Below are 24,130 nucleotides of genomic sequence, written 5' to 3'. Positions count from 1 at the left end.
GGACCTGTTAAGCTCCTCTGTACCATGCCTTAATTTCTTCCCCAGAACCCAGGAAGCTGGGATAGTTCTCTGGCGGGTGAGACCAAGCTCCAGAGAACTACAGCAGGCAGGAAGCTCTTGGCTTGGAACCCAGGTCTCAGTTCCTGGCCACCTGCCCGCCGGATGGTAGAACCCGGGCCGTCATCATCTTCCTTACCACCTCAGCCTTCAGGTAATGCCAGGGAGCAATGAGAGTCCTGTTTTGAAGGGTGCCAGACTTTACAGACTTTGGGCAGAAATGGACCCTCCAGCAGCCCATATTGAAGGGTTGGTAGCAAGAAGAATGAACCTGGTAGGGGAGGCAATTCTAAGCTCTCAACTCTCACATCACACATAGACACTGGTTGTGGAGCCAGCACATCTAGATATTCAACTTGTGGGATCAGTTCAAACTTTTTGGGTGCAGTAAATCAGGAGTAAAGGTAGGATTTGATTATATTGTGAAATGCCACCTTTGCTGGCCTGCTACAGTTCCCCCCAGTCTACCATTGCTACATATGTTTCCATGCTTTAGTTATTTGTTTTCATACAATTTTTTAGTGCCTATTTTTATTAGGTGCCAATAGGTGCTTTTTTCCTCACCTGTCTTAGTAATTTCCACACAGAATCCTGGCGTCCAGCACATTAATAACCAGTTTGTTTAAATGAGTGGCACAGTGCAAAGAAGTTTACCTAAATTATCTTACATGATCCTTGTGAGGTAGGTGTTTTTACTCTTTTTACAGATGAAAAGATTTGCCCCAAAATCATATAATGTAATTACCAGAGCTGGATTCAAACTCAGGTCTGACCAATTCCCTACCCCTACTCCCAATCCCTGCCCCTAAGAGGCCTGAGTCTGGGAAGGAAGCATTTATGTAGAAAAATAGTAAGTAGAAAGAGATGAGGGGCAGGGGGCTGGAAGTGTGTAGGATAGAAGCAGACAGCCTCAAAGCTCCATATTGTTTTTTTGGGTTATGGGGTCACTTAAACTGCGTAGCTGATGACAAGTTACCTCATAATCGGGGTGAGAGGGCATTGCCTCAAAAAAGCCCCTCTAAAATATATTCTTTTTAAGGGAAAATCGGGTTTTAAGGGAATGGGACCAATGCTTTTCTTGGGGGTCCAGGAAAGGGGTTGGAGGAAAAGGATGAGGGGGAGAGGGAATTTTATAGAGGTCCTGACTTTGAAAAATCATCATTTTAATGGAAACAGCCTGGGATGTGGGGAAGGGGGGCTCTGGGGGCCTCTAGTCCCGGGGATGATAACACCACTTTGTGGGGAGAGATGGTGAGGAGAGATCTGGCAACACAGGGACAGAGTGAACTTACTGTGGTTCTTCCTGAGCCCCTTGGGGAGCCCAGTGGTTCCCAAGTCCTTGCTCAGGATGGCATGTCCTGACAGTAGTCATGGAGGGGGAGGCAGTGCTCCTGTTTGTCAGCTAGGAGGGCTCAGTGGCTCTGCGGACGGGCTGCTCTGCTGTTCTGAAGAGTCCAGGTTTTTCTTTTTCTGTTTTTCCTTCTACATTTACAAAAGTATTAGATTACTTGTTTTTTTAAAAAAATGCAGACATATTTAGATTTTTTTAAAAAATGTGAGTGCCCTCCTTCATTTTCCCCATCCCATCATCCCCCAAGTCCTTTTTCTTAGAGGCCACTGTGTGATGAGTTTAAGGGGTATTCTTCCAGACTACTTTTCTGTGAATTAGCTAACATCTATATGCAGCCTCCACTTTTTTGTTTAATGGATACAAGACCTCAGATATGGGCTTTATTCTTTCTACCACTGAAATACCTCTGATCGTGGAAAGTTCACCTGGAGGAAATATTTCACTTTGTAGAGGAGGGAACAGGTCCTGAGAGTGGGAATGACTTTCCTAAGGTCACATGTGTATCCACTGGAAGACCTGGAACTAGAATACTGGTCTTTTAAATAGGAATTAATTCCACAAACCTTTGTTGAGCCTCCTCTAGGTACTCTAGAAAATAAAGAGATGAATAAGACTCTTTAAAGACATGATGGCCTAGTGATGTCCTTGAAGGGTTTCATTCTTTACAACCATTGGGGTCCTCTAAAAATCCTGTGAGGTAGATATGCAACTAGAGAATTATTAACTGTTTTACTGATCTAAGTCAAAGTCCAAAGGCAGTAAAGTGTCTTTTGTTAAAAATTGCACAAGGAGTTAGTGTAAAACTGATTAGAATCACACACCCCCCCCCCATTTCTATGGTGTCACTGAGGCCTAAACAGAAGCTGAGTCTATAGCAAATGCTTAAAAGGCAGTTGCTGCCTGATGAATTAAAATAAGGTCCTCTGCTCTGCTGCCAGCTTAATAGAGGTTTGCCGGCAGTCTCAGGGAGAGGCTCTGACCCAGCTTCTGTTTGTGTCAACTTCAGGTCCCAAAGGCAGTTTCTGTGCCGTTCTGGAGAGAATCCTGTCAGTGGGAGCCGATGCAGCCCTGCCCCTTTGAAGTAGAAGTGTGAGGAATTCCGTTGACATAAAGGAGAGTTTCCTTCCAGTCAGGGTGGGTAGTTGGGGAAATTCTCTTTTCCTGAAAACCATTGGGAACTGAAGATCTTCCTCTTCTGCCTGGACCAGGGCCGCAGCTGGCAAGAGATGATTCCAGCCATCGGACAACCAGGGGCTCCCTCCTTCCAGAGCAGCAGTTACAACCTCCCCAGACCTGTTTCCTCAACTTGAAAACTGAGAGGCTGATTTTAATAATTTCTAAGTAGAGAATCCTAAAAATCATTTATTACACATCTACTATAAGCCCGTCGCGGTAATGGATATTAAGAAGGAGGCAGAGATTTCTCTCCCTTCACACACCCACATGAAACACGTATATCTTTTTACTGTTTTTCTTCACACTAATACATAACATATTGTAATATCATTGATTAAATAACACCGTTCAGAGGAAGAAAACAAAAGAACTACCTCCATTACTAAACGGATACTTGAACGTGAGCTTCAGAGCAGGGATTTTTGTGTTTTGTTTCCTGATTGAGTCTCAGGCTGAAGCGGCTGGCACGTTGCAGGCGTTCGACAGCTATTTGCTGAATGAATGATTGATTTTGAACATGTACTCTGATTTGAGAAATGTAAAGGCGTTTAAGGAAAGAAAAAGTGCGTCTGAGATTCCAGGAGATGCGATACTTGGGGTAAGCTCCGTTCTGGGAAGGGAGACCCAGGTGGGCTGGAGTAGCCAGGGAGGAAGTGGGACTAGCTTGGGTCTTGAGAAATAGGTGAAATTGCAGGGGAGGTGGCAGAAATGTTTTAACAATATTTTAAAAATCATCCCTTCCCCACCCCTCCTGCCCTACCCCTCCAGACCCTTAATTCGTCCCGGCGACGAAGAGTTAATGCCAGGTCTCTGCCCCCTGCGAGGCCCCGAGGGTAGGCGAGGTCAGCCCACCCACCTGGGCTATTGGCTCTGGAGAACAAAGGGGGCCGCCCCGCGGGCGGCTTCGATAGGGTCGAACTGGTCATCTGAGCGGCACAGCCAATCAGGTGGCCGGGCAGCCCCGGGGATGGCCAGGCCTGCCAACCAATCAGGAATGCCCGCCCGCCCTGCCCGCCCTGGGACTGGCCAGGGCTGGGACCACAGTGCCCAACTCGCCCCCGGGGTGGCAGTTCCCGTTAACCTTAGCTACAAAGTCAAAGGTATTTATTTCCCCGTTTCCTCTCCCAATGTGGCTCTCTGAATTTCGGGCTGGGGAGGGGCGATGCGGGGGGGATGAACCTTGCTGTAGGGATCAGCGCCCCGCCCCGTTCCTCCCGCTCTGCCTCCCCCCCAGCCTCGAGCTGGAGGAGGGTATTGGGTGCCCGAGGCCCCTGAGCCCCTCATTCTCCCTTTCCCAAACTTTCCATCCCCTCCCGCCACACTCAGCCTCTGGGGAAAGGGGCCTGGAGGTCGTGGGTAGGGAAGGGGCTGGAAGCAGGGCAGAGTTGTCAGGGGAGGTGTTGCTGGGGGGAGGGGCAGGGCGCGTGAGAACTGGAGGGGGGTGACTGGGGACCGTGAGTGTGGGGGCGCTGCCGAATGACCCCTCCTGCGCGTTTGTCCGTGCGTTTTCCACATTGTTCTGTAGTTACCGTTTGTGTCAGTCTCTCGGGTAGACCGAGCTTTTTGAGGGCAGGGTGATACATAGTAGGTGCTTCATAAATGATTAAATGAGGGGGGATAAAGAGATGTAAGTGTGTGTGTAGGGGGTGTTCCCGAAACCTCCATTCCAAGAAGAAGAGCCTAGGACCTAAGAATTCAGTGCGGGTGGTGGCAGGGTTTGGGGGTTTCTTCCCCCTATAAAAGTAGAGAATGTAGGAAAACTGTCTCTTTCATCCCTTTAGGCAAGATGGAGTGTCTGGAGTGGGTCTGGATGAGCCAAGGATGGGGTTGATTGTGTTCAAAACCCCAGAGGTTGAAGGTGGTTGTAGCAGTTCAGGCTCCACCATTACCTGTTCTTTTTGGGTCCCTGTGTTCATCTGTGAAATGGAGAGATAAGATTGTATGATTCTTATTTCAGCTCGAAGGTTCCATAATTTTGTGCTTCTAATCTGTTTTGGACTGGAATTTCTCTTATTTAAATGCTTCTTATAAAAATTATTATTGGTGGTTTTCAGCCTGTGGAACCTTGTGCTGGGTGTTGAGAGAGAAGCACTTCCTGTGTTTAGATGTTTATAGTCTGAATTGGAGACAGATAAAATATTATTATACTGTGTAAATGGCACAGGATTAGATGGGTGTACAGGTTAAACAGAGAAGGTGCCTCTAAGTAGGCCTTGCGGATCCAAAGCGGCTCCCTGGTGAAAGTGATCCCTGATCTGGGCTGAGAAAGGAAGAGTCTTGTGAGGGCATTCTGCGGCTGGTCAGAGGTGTGCAGGTGTGTGAGGACATGGCACATTCAGGGGACTGCATTTTGGGAGAATGGAGTATGTGGCAGGGAAGGGGGCGGGTAGCGGAGGCCAGATTTTGAATGGCTTTACTTAGAAAGAAAGTTTTAGCTGCATCTGAAAGCGTTGGGGCGCCACTGAACTATTTTAAGCAAAGTAGTAACATGGCCAATTTCAATTTTAGAAAAATTGCTCTGGGATCTGGTTGGTAGATGGATTGGAGGGGACAAGATAAGCAGTAAAATTGCTGTAGTGATCCAGGTGAGACATGGTGAGTGAGGTCAACAAGGCAGGGGCAGCGGGAGATCCTGGAAGCATTCAGAAGGAGCACCGATAGGACCTAGTCACCTACTGCTTGTGAGGGTGAAGGAGAAGAGGAGGATGGATACCAGGTATGGGTGTGGGCAGCTGCCTGGGTGGGGCTGCCGGTTGCTGAGTGGGATAGTTGGGGAATGCAGGAAGTGGAGCAGGGTTGGGGGAAGGTTTGGGACAGTTGAGTTTGAGATCCTGTGAGACATCCAAGTGGAGATGTCCAGAAGATAGTTGAGTATTTGGGTCTGGAATCCAGGCAGGGTCCTGGATTTGAAATACAGATTGGGAGTCATTTTTCAGGTACTACTTGAAGCAAATCCAGGGAAAGGAAAGTGAGAGAATAGGGCCAAGGCAGAACACTTAGGGACATCTAAGATTTAAGGAGGGTGTGGAGGAAGAGGAGCCTGTGAAGGCTGAGGAGTGGCCAGAGAGGTGGGATGAGAACCAGGAGGGAAGAGTGTCCTGGCTGCTGAGGAAAGAGAGTTTCAGGAGGAAGGCCGGGGTCAGCAGGGTCACACACTCTGGAGAGACATGCTGCTCATAGAATTGTTCGGTGCCTGCTGAAGAAGAAACCCCATGTTTTGAACAAGGAGTCCTGAAGAAGGGGAAGTCATTTGTGGGGGGGATGAGGTTCAGAAGAGAGGTCAGATCTGGAGACAAAGGCCTGTGGCAAGAGCTTCTCTCTAGGGCTTTGGTTTGCCCCCTGTGTAAATGGACCTTCTCATTGCCTCCTCGTGTTTGGAGAATGGCCAGGACCACAGTGGGCTGGTGAGTTAGGAAGCATCTTAGGGAGATGCTCTGGGCATGCTCAAATTCACTTTGTAAATATTTACTGTGTTCCTCGTAAACAAAGGCTAAAAATGGCATATTCCTTGATACTTAATAGTCTAGTTGGAAGACAAGAGGTGAACACTGGGAAAGTTAACTACAATAAGATTTAAATACAGTTCCAGGCAATGCCAGAGAGTGGCTCAGACAGTAGCAGGGAGTGATTTCTGACGGTCTTGGTGTGGGCTTGAAGGATGGGAAAGACTTTGAGAGGTGAGTATGGGTTGGAAGGAGGTCAGAAGAGGGCATTCTAGGGAGGGGTGATAGCTGTAGAAAAGGCTAAATTGCATCCATCCATGCCAGTCTTCCAGTCTGGCTCAGCGGATGGGTGGCTGGAAGGCTGGTGACCACTCCAGGGAGTTTGTCGTTTGTGGTAGGGAAAGGCGGGTGGAGTTTTTGAGAGGCCTGATGAACTGATGAAGATCCACAGCTGTCCCCCCTCCCCCACCCTGCACAGAAGCAAGGAATGTCCTGGGCAAAGTGCAGAGCTGGTGGTTGATGTTCTGGTGAGGATGATGCTGAGGAATCCAATCCAAGGTTTCCTAGGGCTGGGGGTGGCCTGTGGGGAAGAGCTCCATCAGGGGTGTGCAGAGGGAGATCTGAGTTCTAACCTCCTTTGAATCAGGGAAGGTAACCTCTCCTGGCCTTGCTTTCCTCTTCCGTCAAAGGAGGTAAACTTTTCCAAAGTTCCTTGAATGCAGCAAGAGGTGGAAAGTGCTTATAAATTAAAAGGTGACAAATGAATCAAAGGATTGTTAGCAATTGGTTTCATCCCTTGCCTTTAAGTAAGATAGTGGGGGTTCTCCAGGCCCTGGGTGGCTCCCAAGTGCTAGATTTGGGACAGAGAAATGTGAGTGCTGCTCTCCCCTAAAAGGAGATGAGGCAAACAAAGGATGCCATGGTGTGGGACTCAGGCGCGGGGCAGGGGAGGCAGCGGATGGGACAGCCCCACTGAGGGTGTGTGTGCTGGGCAGGCAGAGGCAGAAATCCTGGAAGGAGATGTCTCAGCATCTGCGTAAGGCAACTGACCCAGCTGCCGTGTCGCCCTGGTCCCCAGAGAATGCTGGCGGAAGCAGACTGAAGTCACTAAACCAGGCTAGTTCTTCATATCAGGGAGACCCTGAGGCCCAATTCATATATGTGGGGAGGGGGTGATGGCATCAGCAGTGACCCAGAAAGAATTTGCCTTGCGCTTGTCATCATTTTTCAGAATCCTTTAACACTGCTCCTCACCCCACTTTATACCTGTCTATACATAGGAGCAAGAATTATTTCCATTTGCAGATGGGGAAACGGAAGGCCAGAGAACCAGAATGACTTGCCCAGGGTCACAAACTAACCAGAAGCAAAACCAATCCCAGTCCCAAGGTCTTGGGCCTGTCAGCTTTTTCCACTGTAGCATGCTCTTTCTTTGGGATAATGGGATACCCTTTCCCCCTGCTCCCCACCTCTGGGCCGTCCTCCTAGGATTGAGGACCAGAGTGTTTGGGAGACTGAGGTCTGATGATGCTGGAGGAGGAAGAGCGAGGAAAGGGCAGAGCTTGGAAGAAGGGTAGACGTGGGGAGTGAATTGGGAGACTTGATCTTCTGATGAGTAAGATAGTGGGGAAGTTGGAGAGAAGAGAGGGTTCTTGAGGATCAGGGGGGTGGCGATGGGAGAGGAAGATAGGGTGGGGCAGGTGAACCCTGGCAGGGGTAGGAAAGTTGTGGGAGTCAGAAAGAGGATGCCATGCATGCTGGGTGTGATGGATGGCCGCTTACCTGGTCAGAGCCAGGGCCTCTGTGGACCTGCAGGCCAGCAGCTACTGCCTTTGTGACAACCTTTTAAAACCAGTTATTGGCAGTTAGCTTACGTGTCCTCCTCGGCTCATAGACTCTAGATGAAAAGAAGGTGTGAAGTCTGATGGAATCAGGGACATGGAACTGACCCTGGAGCAGGAGCTGGTTATCCCTAGGCCAGCTGGAGTAAAACCCCTATGGTCAGGGCTGGCCCTTCAGAGAGGGCATGGTAGCTATGTAACCAAATCTGGCTGTACCCCCCCACCCCGGGCCCCCACCAACAGTTTGAGGTATGTGGCCATTGGGGCTCACCTCCTGAGCTGAGCTGTTGAGCCTAAGGACAGCAAAAGCTTCCCAAGGCTCTCTATTCCCTCATTAGAGGTTCTGGCTCCTCTGCCTGGGCTTTAGTCCTCCTCATAGCTCCCTCCTGCTTCCCACGCAGCCCCCTCCAGCCTCCTTCCTGGGCACCCCTTACCCAGTCAAGGCCTGCACTGTCTTGCGTATTTCTGCTTCTGCACCCTAACTCTTGCTCCTCACCCAGCCCAGGGGAAACCCTTCCTCACACCAAACAGCACTCGGGCTGTTGAGGGTCGGAAGAGACACTGTCCTGGAACTGCTCTTTTAAGTGGAGGACTGTGCAGACAGTTCCGATAATAAAAAAAAAAAATATGCTCAGATCCTCTTCCTCCTGCAAAGCCAAGCTCAAATTACTGAGTAGTGTGGATGTTATTTGTGGGCGCTGGGAAGCCTCTGAAGATTGTTAAGCAGCTTGAAGGAGTGATGTTTTAGGAAGAGTGAGCTGGCAGAGCTGGTATTTGGAGAGAGGGCTTGTAAAATGTAGGTGTGGATTGTTCTCAGACAATTATAATGGGAGAAAAAAGATCCTGCCCCATTTATAGGGTTCAGAAAGTAGAGTGTTCTCACATGCCCTGCCTCATTTTATGCTCATGACAAACCTGTGGAGCAGGTACTTTCAGTCACACTCACCATTAGGAACCTGAGGCCCAGAGAGGTGAAGTAACTTGCCTGGGACAAGCCACGTGTTAGTGACAGGTGGGACTAGAACTTAGGGCTCCTGACTCTGAGTCCAGGGTTTGACATGGGCCTGGTGGGTAGAAATGGGGTCCTAAGGAGAGGGACAGGGCTGTGGGAGAGCGACCCTTGCAAAAGGTGGGCCAGACCCCAGGAGACCTCCGCCAGCCTTTGGAGTAGACTTTCTAGGGAGAGTTGGGATGAGGAGCCAGCCCTGAATGGTGGAATGGGTCAAGTTCAAAGCTGGCCAAAGGGGAAGAAACCTGCTGCTTCCCCATGGGCCAGACCCTCTGCCGGGCCAGGTGGAGGGAGGTGCCCCATGGCTGCACTTGGCCTGCTGGGCAGGGCCTAAGTCCGTTTCTGGGCTTTATATCCCACTCCAGCTTCTCCCCAGTCAGCTGCAGCCCTCCACGTGCCCCCAGGACAGGCAACCCAGCAGGCCACTGTTCCCCACCCACACTGTCTCCCCGGTCTGCTTGTCACTTCCAGGCTCCCTGGGGATATGCTGTCTCTGTTTCTGCTTCCCTGAGTTCTGTTCCTTCGGGCAGGTGGGCCCACTTGGGGTGGCCATGAGTGTGTGAGAGCATTTGTGTATGTTTCTGTTTCCATGCGTGTGCTGTGAACTCATTTGTGCTTACATGGTTCACAGTGGCACATTTGTGTTTCTGTGAATCTGTCAGTGTATCTGTTGTTTTTTTTAATACCCTAATTTCTTTGTACTTTGCATATCCAGTTTTGCAGGTGTTCTCATATGTATGAGTATCTCTCTTTGTATCTTTGAAATTTTAACTTAGCTGTGTTTAGGTATGATTGTCTCTGGATGTATGTGTATGTGCATTTATTGTTTATATAAATTTCTTATCCTATGCTTATGATTGTATATTTACTATTAAAACATCAACAAATAATTAACTGAAATTAGTTTTTCAGGCAGGGAATCTTTGATTCATCCTGAGGTATTTTTTATTAGTGATGTAGGACTGTGGCCAGAGGAGCTGTCCCTCCAGAGTCCTCCATTTTTCTCATTCATTCATTCACTTATCTATAGAGCGCCTTCTGCACATCAGGGACCGGGCAGGGCAAGGGCCTTCCTTCCTGGAGCTTACAGTCTAGACCTCACCAGAAACAGGGGAATGTCCCCTACTGTCCATTACGGTCATGCTCCCCACATGTGGCCACTGAGCACTTGATTGAGGAACTGAATTTTTAATCTAATGTATTTAAATTTAAATGACCACATATGGGTATAGAAGCCAAACTCCTGGAAATTAAGGACTGGTGGTTTCAGTTTTGACTCCACTGTACATGCCTCCTGGGTAAGTCATGGACTTTCTCTTAGGAGGTGACATGGTCTCGTAGAGAAAGCTCTGACTGTGGGTACAGGCTGACTCGTTTGATCCTGGCTCCAGGATTTACTAGCTGTGTGACTGTGAGCAAATTACTTAACTTCTCTGAGCCACAGTTTCCTTAGCTGTCTCTCACAGTCGCCAAGGATGAAATGGGTGATGCTTGCTAAGTGCCCCTCAGAGAGAGAGTGCTTGGCACAGGGTCGGTGCTCATCAGATGGCGCCCTTTCCCCATCCCCATTTGAATCCTGGTCCACCACCCCCCTTTTTTCTTATCCAGATCAATATGGAGGTGTTCAGACAAACTCCTCGCACTCACCTCAAATAAATAAGGGTGAGGGAGGTAAAGAACCTCTGCATCAAGGAGCATTCTAAGAGCACACTAATAGATCCCCCCTTGCAGAAAACACAGTTTGTCCTTGTGGATTGATTTCCTCCTCCCACTACCCTCCAAGGAGCTGCTCCCTCAGTGGAGGGGTTAGAGGGTTGACAGGAACTGGTCTGTCATAAGCCCACCCCTTAGAAAGGTGGGCCTGGGACCCAGCCTAGCATCTCGCTGCCTGTGGGCCTGACCCTGAGCGGGCGCCCGTGCCTATGGTGAATCAGGACAGGGAGAGGAGAAGCCCTGGTGCCCGCTGCCAGGGAACTTGGAGGAAATGAGGCTGAGGAGAGTGAACCAGGCAGATAGCAGCTACCTGTGAACTCAAGTCTTAAGAGCATGTGAGAGAAGGGTGGGGAGAGAGAGTGGGGAGGCAGGGAGGGTGAGGAAGTCCACAGAGAGTGAAGTGACATTAAACCCGCTGAGGGTTGGAAAAGATGTGGTTAAGGAGAAAGGTGCAGGTCATTCAGGAAGAATGGCAGCCTCTGCTGGGTATAGCAGGTGCTCAGGGGTGAGGGGGACTCCGCCTGACATTCAGGGGAGGGGGCTACTTTGAGGAGACCTCCTGCCATGTGCTCCTGTGAGGGGCAGGGGTGGTTGGTATAGATGAAGACTGGGATGTGGCTATGGGCTGGGGGCTCATTTGCTGATAAGGGCCTTGTCGCAGCCCAAGAGGGCCATGCCATTCCAGAAGCCAAAGAAGACAATGAGCATTTTCTGATACATGAACCTTTATTCAGGGCTTACTTACAGGGTGAGAAGTCGTGGAGAGATCATAACAGCTCTCTCAGGCCGGGCAGGCATCGCATTCGCAGGGAAGATGAGCGAGCAATGCAAAAAGGGCAGAAAGCCTTTTATAAGGGTTTAACACAAAGGCCTTCCTAAGGGTGGGGGGAGCATAGATGCAGGAATAGGTCATTCTGACTTGGTGGGTGATGCAGGAAGGACTAGAATAACACTTGAACAATTACATTTTGCTCTTTTTGTGAGACTAAGAGCCTCTCATTTCCTGCCTGCTTGCATAAAGTTACATTTTAAGGTCAATTTACCCTTTTTCTCTTTACTGGCTTAGAAAGACAATAGGTTAAACATTTAGCTGCCTAGGTCATGCAGAGTGCTGTGCACCAAAGATCTGCAGGCCTGTTTTGCTCAGGCCACTGGTTGCCACAGGCCTGCAGCCGGGCCTTTGGCCAGGGTTTGGGAAGATGCCAGCCCCTCAAGGCTCACCTCCTGGTGGAAGGCGTGTAGGCAGTGCCAGCCCTCTGGAGACAGAGGATGTAGGTGCACCTATCCACTTCCCAGTTCCCCACCTGGTGCCCTGAGTCTGCAGCTGGTGAAAAAGTTCTGGGGCACTGAGATTTGGGAGGATGTGGAGAGACCTGGACACGTCCCTGGACTGCCTCTCCCCGGCCTGTGGCCTTTCTCCTCACCCCAGCTGCTGTCTGCCCTTCCCACCCCCCCAAACCAAAGCTCCTTTGTTACCTTCCCCTGCCCCCAAATGTTACCACCTGCCACAGGCCACAATCCCCTCTTTGTGTGGCCTCAGCAGTTGTCATGGCAGCTGCGGCCTGGGCTGAGGCCTTCCCATGGAAGCCACTGTAATCCCAGCTGAGTGGGGGGAGTGGGGTGGGGCCTGGCCCAGAGCCGGTTGGTGGGCTAGGGGAGGTGACTGGGCCTGTCCTTAGACTCTAGCTGATCATCCACAGGGTATGTCCTGTTCTCCACGAACTTGCTGGGCAGTGGAAGGGAAGGGTGTTCAGAGATTGGGGTCAGGACACTTTGTGATTGATTAAATGACCTTCAGAGGTGGCGTGGGTATTGGGGGATGATGGTTAATCTATCCCCATGATTCCTGTTTTCTGACCAGGGGCATGTTGCTGGGCAGCTTGCTAGCCTGGGTTCCAGAGCTCTCTCCAGCATCAGCTCAGTGACATGTTCTGGGGGGTGGGGCAGTGGTGGGGTGAGGTGGGCACGCAGTGTAGCATAGCAGGGTGCAGAGACAGAGTAAGAGAGAATGGTGAAGTGTATGTGATGGCAGTGTGGACCTGGGAAGGAGCATCTGCCCAGAGGGGCTTCCCTTGGCTTGGCTTTTTCCAGGGTTTTTGTCAGCAGGACACCTGCTGGCCCTGTTTTCCACACGCATTCTTTCCTTCTTTTTCCATTTTTTTCTTTCCTTCTTTTTCCATTTTTTTTATATAGGCCACAAGCCCTGCTTTCCCTTGAGCCTGAACGTGGCCTCTGACGGACATGCTGAGGGTGCTGGATAACTTGCTAGAGATCTGTCACCCAAGAACTTAAGCCCTTCTGTGCATGAGTCTATTTTTAGGTCCTAATACCCCTTGGAAGACAGGGGGGTAAAGTAGGACTTGTCTGATTTGGCTTACGGGGCCCTTCTGTTGTGTTGGCAGGGGGAGGTGTGAATAAGGCCTAGTCCCACTCCTTTGCCCTCACCCAGAATCTGTAGCCCAGGCCTCTGACCCACCCCCCAGTCTGAGTTAGTCCACACTGAAGTGATCTTTTTCTTTTTGCCAGTTCTCTGAGCCTTTTGTTGCTGCCTACCTTTTCTCTGTGCCACAAACAGATTTGGGGGTTTATAAGAAAGCACAGTAGAGATGCTTAATATCCGGCCCCCCAGTTCCCCAGCCCTATCATCAGAATCCAGGTTCTCAGCCTGGGTACATACCCCCAGGGTGGATGCTGGGAGAGGCAAGGAGGATCAGGCCTCTCTGTGAGGCCTTCCAGGGCCTGGCAGTGGGGAGTGAGGGAAGGCTGGTTTTCCTGTGAGGTTGCTAGGCCAGGGTGCCCTGTAAAGGAAGCCTGAAAAAGGTGCCCCGTGCGGCAGCTGCATGAGCTCAGCAGAGCAGCCAGTCACTGATCCTTGCTGGGGCCTGTTGTAAATGCTGGGTGCTAAGGGAAACAGGTCTGTGAAACAAGATCCCTGTCCTTAGAGGGACAGTACACATCACTAGTGTGGATAAAATAAACTGCTAGACTACCTGCCCATCCTTCTCTGAGCTGCAGTTTAAACCTGGCAGCACTTTTATTCCACACACGGTAAGTACTCTTTATATGCCGAGCTGCAGTCTAGGCACTGGTGATGCATCAGTGACTGTGACAGATCTCTTTCCTCGTGGAGGCAGGTAATAACCAAAGTGAATACCATGTCTGGGGGAACCAAGAGTCATGGAGGTAAACACGACACAGGGAGAGGAAACGTGAGGCGGAGTTCAGGTGGTGACTTGATACAGACCGGCAGGGAAGGCCTCTGAGAAGATGGCATTTAAGCAGAGACCTGAGAGAGGTGAGGGAGCGTGGCAGCAGGGAAGCGCATTCCATGCAGAGGGAACAGCCAGCACAGAGGCGGGGCAGGAGCACCCTTTGAGCATGTAAGAAGCCGGATCGTGTTCCAGGCATGAAATGAGCAAGTCATGAAATGAAACAACAAAAAAGATGCATAACAAAAAAGATGTGCCCCAGATCAGTTAACTAGGGACTAACTAGTAACCCACAATGACTGTGTATTTTTGTGGTACAGAGAGGGATGGCCATGGGGTCCTCCATAAGGGCTCGTACTGAAACATGGAAGAGGCCTTTGAGAGAGAGGAGGCCAGTGCTTTAGGAAACTTGGCGGGGCAGTTTTGGCTTCCAGGGAAGTGCCCCTGAAGACTTCATCTTCCACTGGGAAGCTTTGTGGTGATGTCTTCAAGCCCACCCCCTCACAGATCCCAAGAGGGATCTCTCAAACTTCTGAGTCTGTTGGTTCTCACGTGTGGCGTCCTTCACACGTCCACTCCTGCAGATGTTGAGGGGCGTGGGGCAGGAAGCTTGGTCTGGGAGTTAAAAGACCAGGGTTCTTGCCCACCTCTGCCATTTAACCCCCTCTGTACTTTGGGGCACATCAGTGGCCCTCTCTGGCTTCAGTTTCCCCTTTGTAAAATGGGAATTGCACCCATTTTATCTACCCAGCAGATGAGTTGTATTGCAATTTTAAAAAGTCTTCAAATTCCACATGAGCTAATGGATAGAAGAGCTCTTTGAAAAAGAGAGTGCATTACATGAAGTGGGATGAGACTGGGAAACCCAGTTTTCTTCCTTGTCCCACAGGCCAATTCTCTTTCTTTTGCTCCCGTCTTACTCACAGATGGCAGGGCAGGGACCCAGCCCGTGCTGATGCCCTGGGAGGCCTCCAAGGATGGAGAGTGGCCTGGCTGGCGGCAGCACAGGTAAGAGAGAGAAGATGGAGAAGGCGGGAAGCCAACCAGACACCCCCTCCCAGGCCTGCCTGCCTTTGTCCTCTCTGTAGATGAGCATGAGTTGTTGCCAGTAGCTCAGCCAGTAGCTTATTAAATTATAGAATTTCAGGGTGGAGGAAAGGACATTGAAGGTCATGTCAAAGAATGGAACAAACACTAGAGGAATGTAAGTGAAAAATAAATAAATAAATAAAGATAAAGCCCAGTCCATTAACTTGCCAGGCAAGCAAACACACACCCATGTGAGGGGGAAAGTAGGTTTTGGTTTTTAAAGTGCTAGAACAGCTTGGTGGTTATGCTAATTAAACACTGAAAACCAGCTCTCTGGGTCGGTCATAATGAGTCCCTAGGTCTTACACAGTTGGTTGAAACAAGCCCTGTTGTTCGCTGATCAGGAAAGTGTCATTCAGGTCCAGTGCAGCTTCCTGGGGTCACTCTTGTTAGAGCCGGTTGTGTTGAAACACACCAGTCATTTTGGTCTCTCCCAGGCACGTGCTGCTGCAGGTGGAACACTCTCCCTTCGAGTCCTGAATCCCTGCAGCGTGGGGCGGAAGGCAGTCCCTGGCATCTGGAGTAGCTCTGCCAGGCCTCGGTAGCAAGCCCTGCCCAGTGTAGACAGGGCTGTGGGGCGCCTCGGGATGCCTTAGAGAGGAGGCTGGCCAGGAGCAGGCCTGGCCCCTCGGACATGACTCGGGGCCTCACTTCTCTCAAGCTCCAGGGGAGTTGCCCAATGGACCTGAGAGCCTGTACTCTCTGCTCCTGTGGGCAGAGCTGCCTCCCCTGCCAGGATAATCATTTTGATGGACCCTTAGAGACAAAAATCAGGCAGTAGGGTAAAAAAGAAAATGAATCAGCAAGTTCAAAGAGGGACAGTGTGATGTCTGGAAAAACCCTCCACACTGGGACTTGGTGCAGGAAATTGGCCTTTCCTGGCAGACTTTTCAAGGGATCATGGCTACACCACTCCCCAGTATGGAGCTCCTTTTCCTCTCCTGAGATGCCAGGGATTGGGTGAACAGGTACCCAGTTTGGAACATTGAAAGCACTCTGTGTATGCCACAAATGTATGCTGCTGACGTTACAGTAAAGCCTAGACCAAACTGTTTCAAACTTTTTAGCAGAAAGGCCCCTTTACCCAGATACAAACCCAAATGGAATCCTAACACAGACAGTGTGTGTTAGGATAGCGGTGAGACGGCCGTGGTAGAAGTGAAAGACAGAGTCCACCAGGCCCCTCTCTAATGCTGTGGTTTCAGGAAAGAATTTGGAAAACACTGGCCCGACTGTTCGGAGGCACTAAGGCATGGGCGGACTTGAGACCTGGGCATTGGGCTGCAGACGTATTGTCCTTGGCAGCAGTGTCTTTAACCCACCACCACCTGGAGCTGAGTACCTGGAGGTGGGGCACACGCCTTCCCCAGCCTCTGATCAGCCAGGCCAACTTGAGGGAGTGGCCAGTTATCAGACAACTGAGAGCTTACCTCTTTTAAGCACCTTTTTAATATTATGTGAACCATTTAGAATTTTTTTTAAAAAGATCCTTTTAATATGACAGAGGAGCTTTGTCTTTGTTCAAGTGTCTTTCCAAAGGGAGTTCTGGAGACCTGTTTTCCTTTGTGTTCATACCTGCAACCTAAGGGCATGTGTCCATGTGACAAACTGAAGTTCACTTTACCAGGTCAGCACACACCATCCCTAAGTTTCAGGGCCTCAGAGGACGTGTGCAGGGTTGAAGCCTCACCCACAACACAATTTCTGTCTCCCAGTGCCCTTAAACAGGTACAGATGAGAGGACAGTGTCCTGGCATCTGGGACTTGTAAGCCCAGGCCAATTTTCTGGCCTGGAGAGGGCTGGCTTTCCCAGCCATCAAACGCGTGTGGTGGATGTCGAGGTCAGGTTTGATCAGGGCAAGACAGCAACTTTTGTGGGCCTGCAGGGCATCAGTGATACCCCGTCCCTCAGGGACAGATGGTGCCCCTCTTACTTTAGTATATTTTGGATTTGCTGTCCGGCTGCCGATGTGGACACCTAGCACCGTTAAAAACTTTCACTGACCAACATGTCAGTGCATCAAAAGAAACACTCTTATAATCCACTTAAACTTGGCTATTCAGTTCCTGCCAATATACAGCTTAAAGCATTTGAGAATGTTTTGCTTTCAAATTATTATTCCTACTGAAATGACTTCTCTCAACTAAGCATCTGGGGAGTATCACAAGGTTCTTTTGCTGGGAGGAAAACTGGCTCTTTAAAGGCATTTTCCATGATCCCCCCACCCTTCACCCCACCCCTACCCTCCAATCATGACATCATCTTCTGTGCCCTCCTGATGCCCTTGGCAGCTGTGGAGTGGAGTAGAACTCTTTGGCCCTAAATAAAGGCCCCCAGATTAGAGACTTTTTCAGTTTTTTTTTCTTTATTTCTTAGAAATTTTTAAAGATTTAAAAATTATAACATTTGTACATTCTCATAAAAATTCAAAAATACAGATAAAGGTGACAGTCCCCTTTGACCTCCCATCCAATCCCACTATCGTCCCTATCACCCACAGAGTAAACCCTATTTTCACTTTGACGTGAATCATTGTGGCTCATGCATATATATGTACATAGAGACATATAGTTTTATTTTTCATAAATGGGATCAGACTGTTCATACTGTTTGTAACTTGATTTTTTTTTCTCTTAAAATGTTTTAGAAAACCTCCCACATCAGAACATATCACTGCCTTAATTCTTTTCACTGCAGCATGGTATTCCATATTATGAAGGGGGTGATCATTTTTTAAGCTATTCTCTTATTGATGGGTAATTAGATTGTTTTCAGTGTTTTAGTATTACAAATAGCACTTAAGTGAATATTCTTGAACATTCATCTTTGCACTCATATGTAAATGTTTCTTAGGATAAACCGCAAGAGTGAAATTGCTAGATGAAGGGGCTGGAAGGTTAAATACATTTATAATTTTAATAAGCACTGTCAAATTGTCCCCTAAAAGTCTGAACCAGTTTCGGCTCCCAGCATACCCATATGTGTATCTTGTTTTCCTACTTAATTTCCATATTTATGTGTGGGGTAGGAATATTATCGATCTTTTCAATTTTTATTGGTGTGACAGGTGAAAAGATGCTTTGCTGTTACATTCTTATTTACCCATGTAGGGAAATTCTTTATATATGCCGCATATTAATCCTCTTTTCCATTTTTTTCTAGACCTGTGCTGTGTCATACAGTAACCACAAGCTACATATGGCTATTTTAATTTAGATTTAAATTAATTTAAATTAAAATTCAGTTCCTAAGGTGTGTGCTGGCCACATTTCAAGTGCTCAGAAACCACATGTGGCTAGAGAGTACCATAATGGACAGCTCAGATATAAAACATTTCCACTGTTGCAGAAGTTTTCAGGAAAGCCCTGTCCTTCAATTGTCAAGTCTATTTTACTTATTTTATGGTATCTTTTGTCATAGAAGTGCTTTAAATTTAGTTTTTATGTTTTGTATCTTGTTTAAACGATTTTTAATTATTTCTACATTGAATTATTTCTACATTTTAAATAAATTCTCCTAATTCTTCTAATACTACCTAATAACTTGTGTTGTCTTTTTTTTTTTTTTTTTTTTTTAACCAGCCCTTAAATCCATCTGGAACTGATTTTTGTAAACCATATGAACTAGGAATCTAACTTAAATATTTTTCCCAAAAGGTAGTCAGTTGTTCCATCATATAAGCCAAAAATCTTCCTTGCTAATGTTGAGAATTTTCTGGGTAGTTTATGTACATCGTAAATTTTATAATTAGGATTATACTGAATTTAAACATTATTTTGGAGTGAAGAGCTTCTTTGCCTTCTTATCTGGGAATATGATATAACTGTCCCTTTATTTAGCTTTTCCCTGTCCCTTCACTAAAGTTTAATAGTTTTCTTTGTATAAGTTTTGCATGTTTATTCCTAGTTATTTTATAGCTTTTATTGCCATTAAGGAAAAACTATTAATTTTTGTATGCTTTTGGATCTGACAATCTTGTTGAACTCTTTAGTTCTAATACTTTGTCAGTGAACTCTTTTGCACATTCTAAGTTAATCATCAGCAGCAAATAACAGTTTTCCCTTCCTTTCCAGAATTTATATAGTCCTCTCTTCTTCCTCTTATGCTTTGGCTGGTTCTTCAGTACAGCCTTGAGTGGAGTCAGTGATGATGGGCCCCCTTGTCTTGTTCCTATCCTTAATGGGCTTCTAATCTTTTGCCTTTGGTGTTGTTTGCTTAGATTTCCAGTATAGATCCTTTGTTGGCTTATGAAAGTTTCCTTTTATTCCTAGATTGCTAAGAAGTCCTTCCTGCCTTCCCTGTCTCCCTCTCTTTCTCCCCTCCCTCTGGCTTTCCCTCCCCTCCTTCCTTGTATCCTCCCTCCTTTCCTCTCTCCCTTCCTCTTCCTTCCTTCTTTTCTCTTTAAATTTTATCATTTGCCTTTTGGGCATCTATTTATTAAGTTAATACCATTAACTATATTGAGCCATCTTTGTTTTCCTGGGGAAAATCCCAGCAAGGTCATGATGTTTTGTTCTTTTAATACCACTAAACTTGTTTTACTAATATATATATATATATATATATATATTTTTTGCATGTTTGTGCCTAAGAATGATAAATTTGTGTTTTCCTGCCTACCTCCACCTCTCCCCTGCCCATTCTTGTCTTGTTTTGATCTTGGGGTTATGCTGGCCTTGTGGACTCGCTCCCTCCCTCCCTTCCTTTCCTCCTAATCACTGTAATACTCATGTACACTGGGAATAAACCTTTGATGTCTTAGTAGAATTTATTTATGCAGTTATGTGAACTTCTTACCCATTTTAGAAGTACAGCCTTGGCTTTCTTTTCAGTTTCTTCTATTTTATTTACATAGTCAGGTTTTCTACTTACTCTTCAGTTTTGTTAATTTATATTTTCTTGCAAAAAATTATATTGATTTTTCAAATTTACTGATAAAAAGGCTGCATGTAGTAGTTTATAATTTTCAGAATCCTTTTCATATCTATATATTCCCTTTATCCTTTTATTTCTGCTGTTATTTGGGGTTTATTTTGTTGTCTTTTTGTAATTGGCATCTGTTTATAGTTTTTCTCTCTTTGTTCACAGGTGTTTCATTCCATTTGCTTGTCATAGACCTTTTTAGTTTTTTAGATCTCTTTAAATGTAAATGTTTAGTGATGTATAACACACATGCAGAAAAGTGCATAGATCACAAGCTCTTTAAATTCTTCTAAAGTGAACACATCCATGTAAGCAGCACCCAGATCAAGATTAAGATCAAAATCATTGTCAGAACCCTGAAGCCCCCCCCCTCCTGCTCTCTTCCAGTCACAGTACCTGCTGTAAGAGGAGCCTTTGTCTTGACTTCTAACTCAATGATTAGTTTGGCCTGCTTTTGAATTTCATAAATGTGGAATCATATAGTATTCTTTTGTGTTCGTAGCAGTCCTCTTTTCATTGTGTCTTATGACCATGAGCTAGGAAAACCATCATTCCTTCTGGAAGACTTGTGCACAGTGTAAGGTATGGGCTAGGAGCAGAGTGCTGTGGGGTCCAAGAATAGCACAGATTCCATTTAACACAAGGACAAGGCAGCACCTACTTCGGGTACCCAGAGGCCTTTCGGGCCTACTTTCTTTTTGATTTTGTCCAAGGAAGGTGAGGTTGCCAGACAGCTAAGGTCCAATCAGGTGAAGTGTTTGTGTGCACTGGCTACTGCCCTGGTAGCAGGGATGGCTGAACAAATGGAGATGGGCAGTGGCCAGGGACTTGGGGTGTGGGACCCACTCATTGAAGGACTAGGACATACTCCCCTAGAAAACTCTCTCCAAAAAAAGAATGTTTTTTGTTTGTTTGTTTGTTTTTAATTTGACCATTTGACCATTTTCTTCTTGTTCCTGGGTCAGGAGATTCCACTGAATTGGTCCAGCTTCCACCCAGGCTGGGGGATCTCCGTATCCACTTTCTTTTCTTGTATTGTTTTTTTCTCTGCCCTTCTCCATACCTCAACCTTCCTTTATCATATCGTCCTTTCTACCTGTCCCTACTTTGTTTACTTTCTCATTTCCCTTCGTTTTCTTCCCTATTTTCTTTCCTTTGTTTTAAAATCTTTTTCCTTCTGCGTTCTTTTCTACTACCTTATTTTTCTTCTCTTCGCTGCCCTCCTGCCACGTCTTTCCCTCTCTCCCACTCTTTCTCTCCATCCCACAGTGCAGTGAGTGATCTCTCCCCATCTCTTCCCTTTGCCTCCTGCAGGAAATGGACTAGTGATGAAGATCAAGCAAGAGAAGCAAGAGTGGCTGCTTCAGGCACTGGTGCCTCAGGCCATGCTTTCAGAGAAAGATAAGGAAAACGTTTTCCAGCAGCATCAGGGCTTCCTGCCATGCCAGACCATGGGGAAGGCTCGAGCCTTGGGGGGACAAGAGGAGACTGGGGTTCCGAGGCAGGCCCCTTCCACCGAGCAGGATGGGGGGCTGGTGGGCCGAGCTTCGGTGGCAGCTCCCACTTCCCCAAGCTCCCAGCTTTCTGCCAGCGAGGGTCACTTTGTGTGCCTGGACTGTGGGAAGAGGTTCAGCTGGTGGTCGTCCCTGAAGATCCACCAGCGCACCCACACTGGGGAGAAGCCGTACCTCTGCGGCAAGTGTGGCAAGAGCTTCAGCCAGAAGCCGAACCTGGCGCGGCACCAACGGCACCACACGGGCGAGCGGCCCTTCTGCTGCCCCGAGTGCGAGAGGCGCTTTAGCCAGAAGCAGCATCTGCTCAAGCACCAGAAGACCCACTCTCGCCCCGCCACACACTCGTGCCCTGAGTGTGAGCGCTGCTTCCGCCACAAGGTCGGCCTCCGCATCCACCAGCGCGCTCATGCTCGAGACCGCCAGCTGGCCAGAGGCGAGCTGCAGAAGCTGCTCAGAGACAAGGTGGCCCACAAGGCCTGTCGCCTGCGGCCAGTGCCCCGGGACCTGGCAGAATGGGCCTGGCTGGGGCTCTGTCAGGGGTGGTGGAACAAGCCAGGGGCCCGGCCCGGGGTCCCTGTCCCCTCAGGGCCCGGTGAGCAGCGCCAGTTCATCTGCAACGAGTGTGGCAAGAGCTTCACCTGGTGGTCGTCACTGAATATCCACCAGCGCATCCACACGGGTGAGCGGCCGTACCCGTGCCCCGAGTGCGGGCGCCGCTTCAGCCAGAAGCCCAACCTGACGCGGCACCTGCGCAACCACACTGGCGAGCGGCCCCACCCGTGCCTGGACTGCGGCCGCAGCTTCCGCCAGAAGCAGCACCTGCTCAAGCACCAGCGCACGCACCTCGCGGGCGAGAAGGCCGCCCTGTGCCCCAGCTGCGGGAAGAGCTGCCCCAGCCGGGCGGCGCTCCGAGCTCACCAGAGGGCCCACGCCGCCGCGGAGCTGCTCCGGGGTGTGGGCTGTCTCCGGCCTGCCGGAGCACATGGGGAGCTGGGACCAGGCTCTAAGCAGTTGTCAGAGGCCCCTCTGGGCTTCTCCACCCCACTGCTAAGCCCCCAGCAGCCACAAGGGACTGGGGCGATGGTGTGGAGCAGGGTGCATGGGGGCATGGCCCGGGCAGGAGAGCAGGTTCCCCCGGCTGGGCCCGGCGAGCAGCGCCAGTTCATCTGCAACGAGTGCGGCAAGAGCTTCTCGTGGTGGTCGGCGCTCACCATCCACCAGCGCATCCACACGGGTGAGCGGCCGTACCCATGCCCCGAGTGCGGGCGCCGCTTCAGCCAGAAGCCCAACCTGACGCGGCACCAGCGCAACCACACGGGCGAGCGGCCGTACCTGTGTACCGCCTGTGGCCGTGGCTTTAGCCAAAAGCAACACCTGCTTAAACACCAGCGGGTTCACCGGGGAGCCCTGGCTTCCACCCCCAGCGCCAAGGAGGAGGCACTTTAGTGGACCCTTGACCCAAGCAGACCTCCTGATGGTAGTGGTGGAGATAGTGGTGGTGGATGTTTGGGCATGTGTGTGTGTGTGTCTGTGTGTAGAAATGAGTAATGGCCAGGAATGGTTGGTTTTTAGAAGCCTAGGTGTACGAGACCCCTCAAAAAGTGTACTCCTCAATGCTCTGAAGACCTGAGAACAGCATTTCAGAGGCATCCAAAAGGGTGTCCAGGAAAGGTCCCAAGAAGTGCTGAGGGCTGAGGGAGGAGGTCTGGGTGAGATGGAACATTCTGACCCTGGAGCCTGGATGTGCCATGGTGAGCTAAGGCCCTCTCTGTATACCTCCTCCAAGGTGGGGTTCCTGGGGGAGGACAGTTGCAGGCTTAGTTAGGGGCTTACTAGTGTGAGTGAAGTGGCCCAGCTCTGGACTGGTCAGCTGTAGCATTGGCCTGTCCCACTCAGCCTGTGGGATGGCCAGGGCCTGTCCTGGGTGAGAGAGTCAGTCAGACTCAGTGATACCAAGGACTGGAAGCCAGAAGCTGTGCATAGGTGTATTCCCCACACCAAGAGTAGTGCCCAGCACTTAATGGCCATTCAGTAAATATTTTTGGAAGGGTGAATGGTTAGATGGTTCTTCTCCAGCCCTGAGTGCTCCATTGCCCAGGATGCTGTGTGTATGCAGGCCTGAACCTAGGACTGGCATGTGTGTGGGTGATAGGCCCAAAGGGGATGGACTCGGCTGAGGTGTGGTGGCACGGGGAGGTACCTAGCAGCAGGAGATGGCCACATACGCTGCCCTAACCCAGTGATCTGGAGGGCATGCCTGAACTGGGACGATGGACTGTGACTTACTTGGATGCTTACCAATCCCATGGTTTCAGAAGAGCAAAATGAAGGATCAAATACTTCATCTGGTCTCACTGTCCTTTCTAAACCACCCTTATTGAACCCCAGGCCTATGTGTACTCTCTGAGGGATCCATTTGCCCAGGATCAGGCAACTGAGCTGGTTGTTGTTACTTTCTTTTTTTTTTTTTTGCTTTTGCCCAGTTTCTGCTGGGGATGGAGGGTGGTATTCTGTCTTCCTTTTTTTCAACTCCATTTGATGTCTCTTTCCATACACCTTTTCAACTTGTAGCCCCCCTCCCTTTGAAAGCAGGGTTGGCTGAGGCCCTCATTAATTACAGAAAGCCCAGGGCTCCAGAGGCTGTAACCTTGAACAGTGTTTTCCCAGAAGGGAAGAGGGAAGTGAGGGTGAAGGTGGGTGTTGGGGGTACCAGGGTTGGAGAGTGGGAGGTGGGAGGAAGAAGAGGGGACCCTAGGGTGGATCTGTAGGAGGAAGAACTACACCCACCTGCTGCCAGGGACCAG

The 24,130-nt window shown here is 49.1% G+C and overlaps 1 protein-coding gene across 5 annotated transcripts; it reads left to right on the top strand.

Moving 5' to 3' along the window:
* The first annotated feature begins 2 nt into the window (after positions 1–2).
* On the top strand, positions 3–23,670 carry ZNF775 (zinc finger protein 775). 5 transcript variants are annotated; one of them, XM_037835851.1, is made up of 4 exons: positions 3–211; positions 2,415–3,182; positions 14,726–14,807; positions 21,127–23,670. In XM_037835851.1, the coding sequence occupies exons 3-4, from the start codon at positions 14,777–14,779 to the stop codon at positions 22,770–22,772; spliced, it is 1,677 nt and encodes a 558-aa protein (XP_037691779.1). In that variant the 5' UTR covers positions 3–211; positions 2,415–3,182; positions 14,726–14,776; the 3' UTR covers positions 22,773–23,670. The 5 variants fall into 5 exon arrangements, with proteins under 5 accessions (XP_037691779.1, XP_037691780.1, XP_037691778.1 ...); XM_037835852.1 differs by lacking the exon at positions 3–211 and having other exon boundaries at positions 2,385–3,182; XM_037835850.1 differs by lacking the exons at positions 3–211; positions 2,415–3,182 and adding an exon at positions 3,612–3,684.
* The last annotated feature ends 460 nt before the right edge of the window (positions 23,671–24,130 follow it).

The sequence above is a fragment of the Choloepus didactylus genome, chromosome 5, assembly GCF_015220235.1.
Source record: "Choloepus didactylus isolate mChoDid1 chromosome 5, mChoDid1.pri, whole genome shotgun sequence".
Lineage (NCBI taxonomy): Eukaryota > Metazoa > Chordata > Mammalia > Pilosa > Megalonychidae > Choloepus > Choloepus didactylus.
The sequence above is the reverse complement of the archived record's forward strand: the minus strand, read 5'-3'. Positions and strand labels throughout refer to the sequence as shown.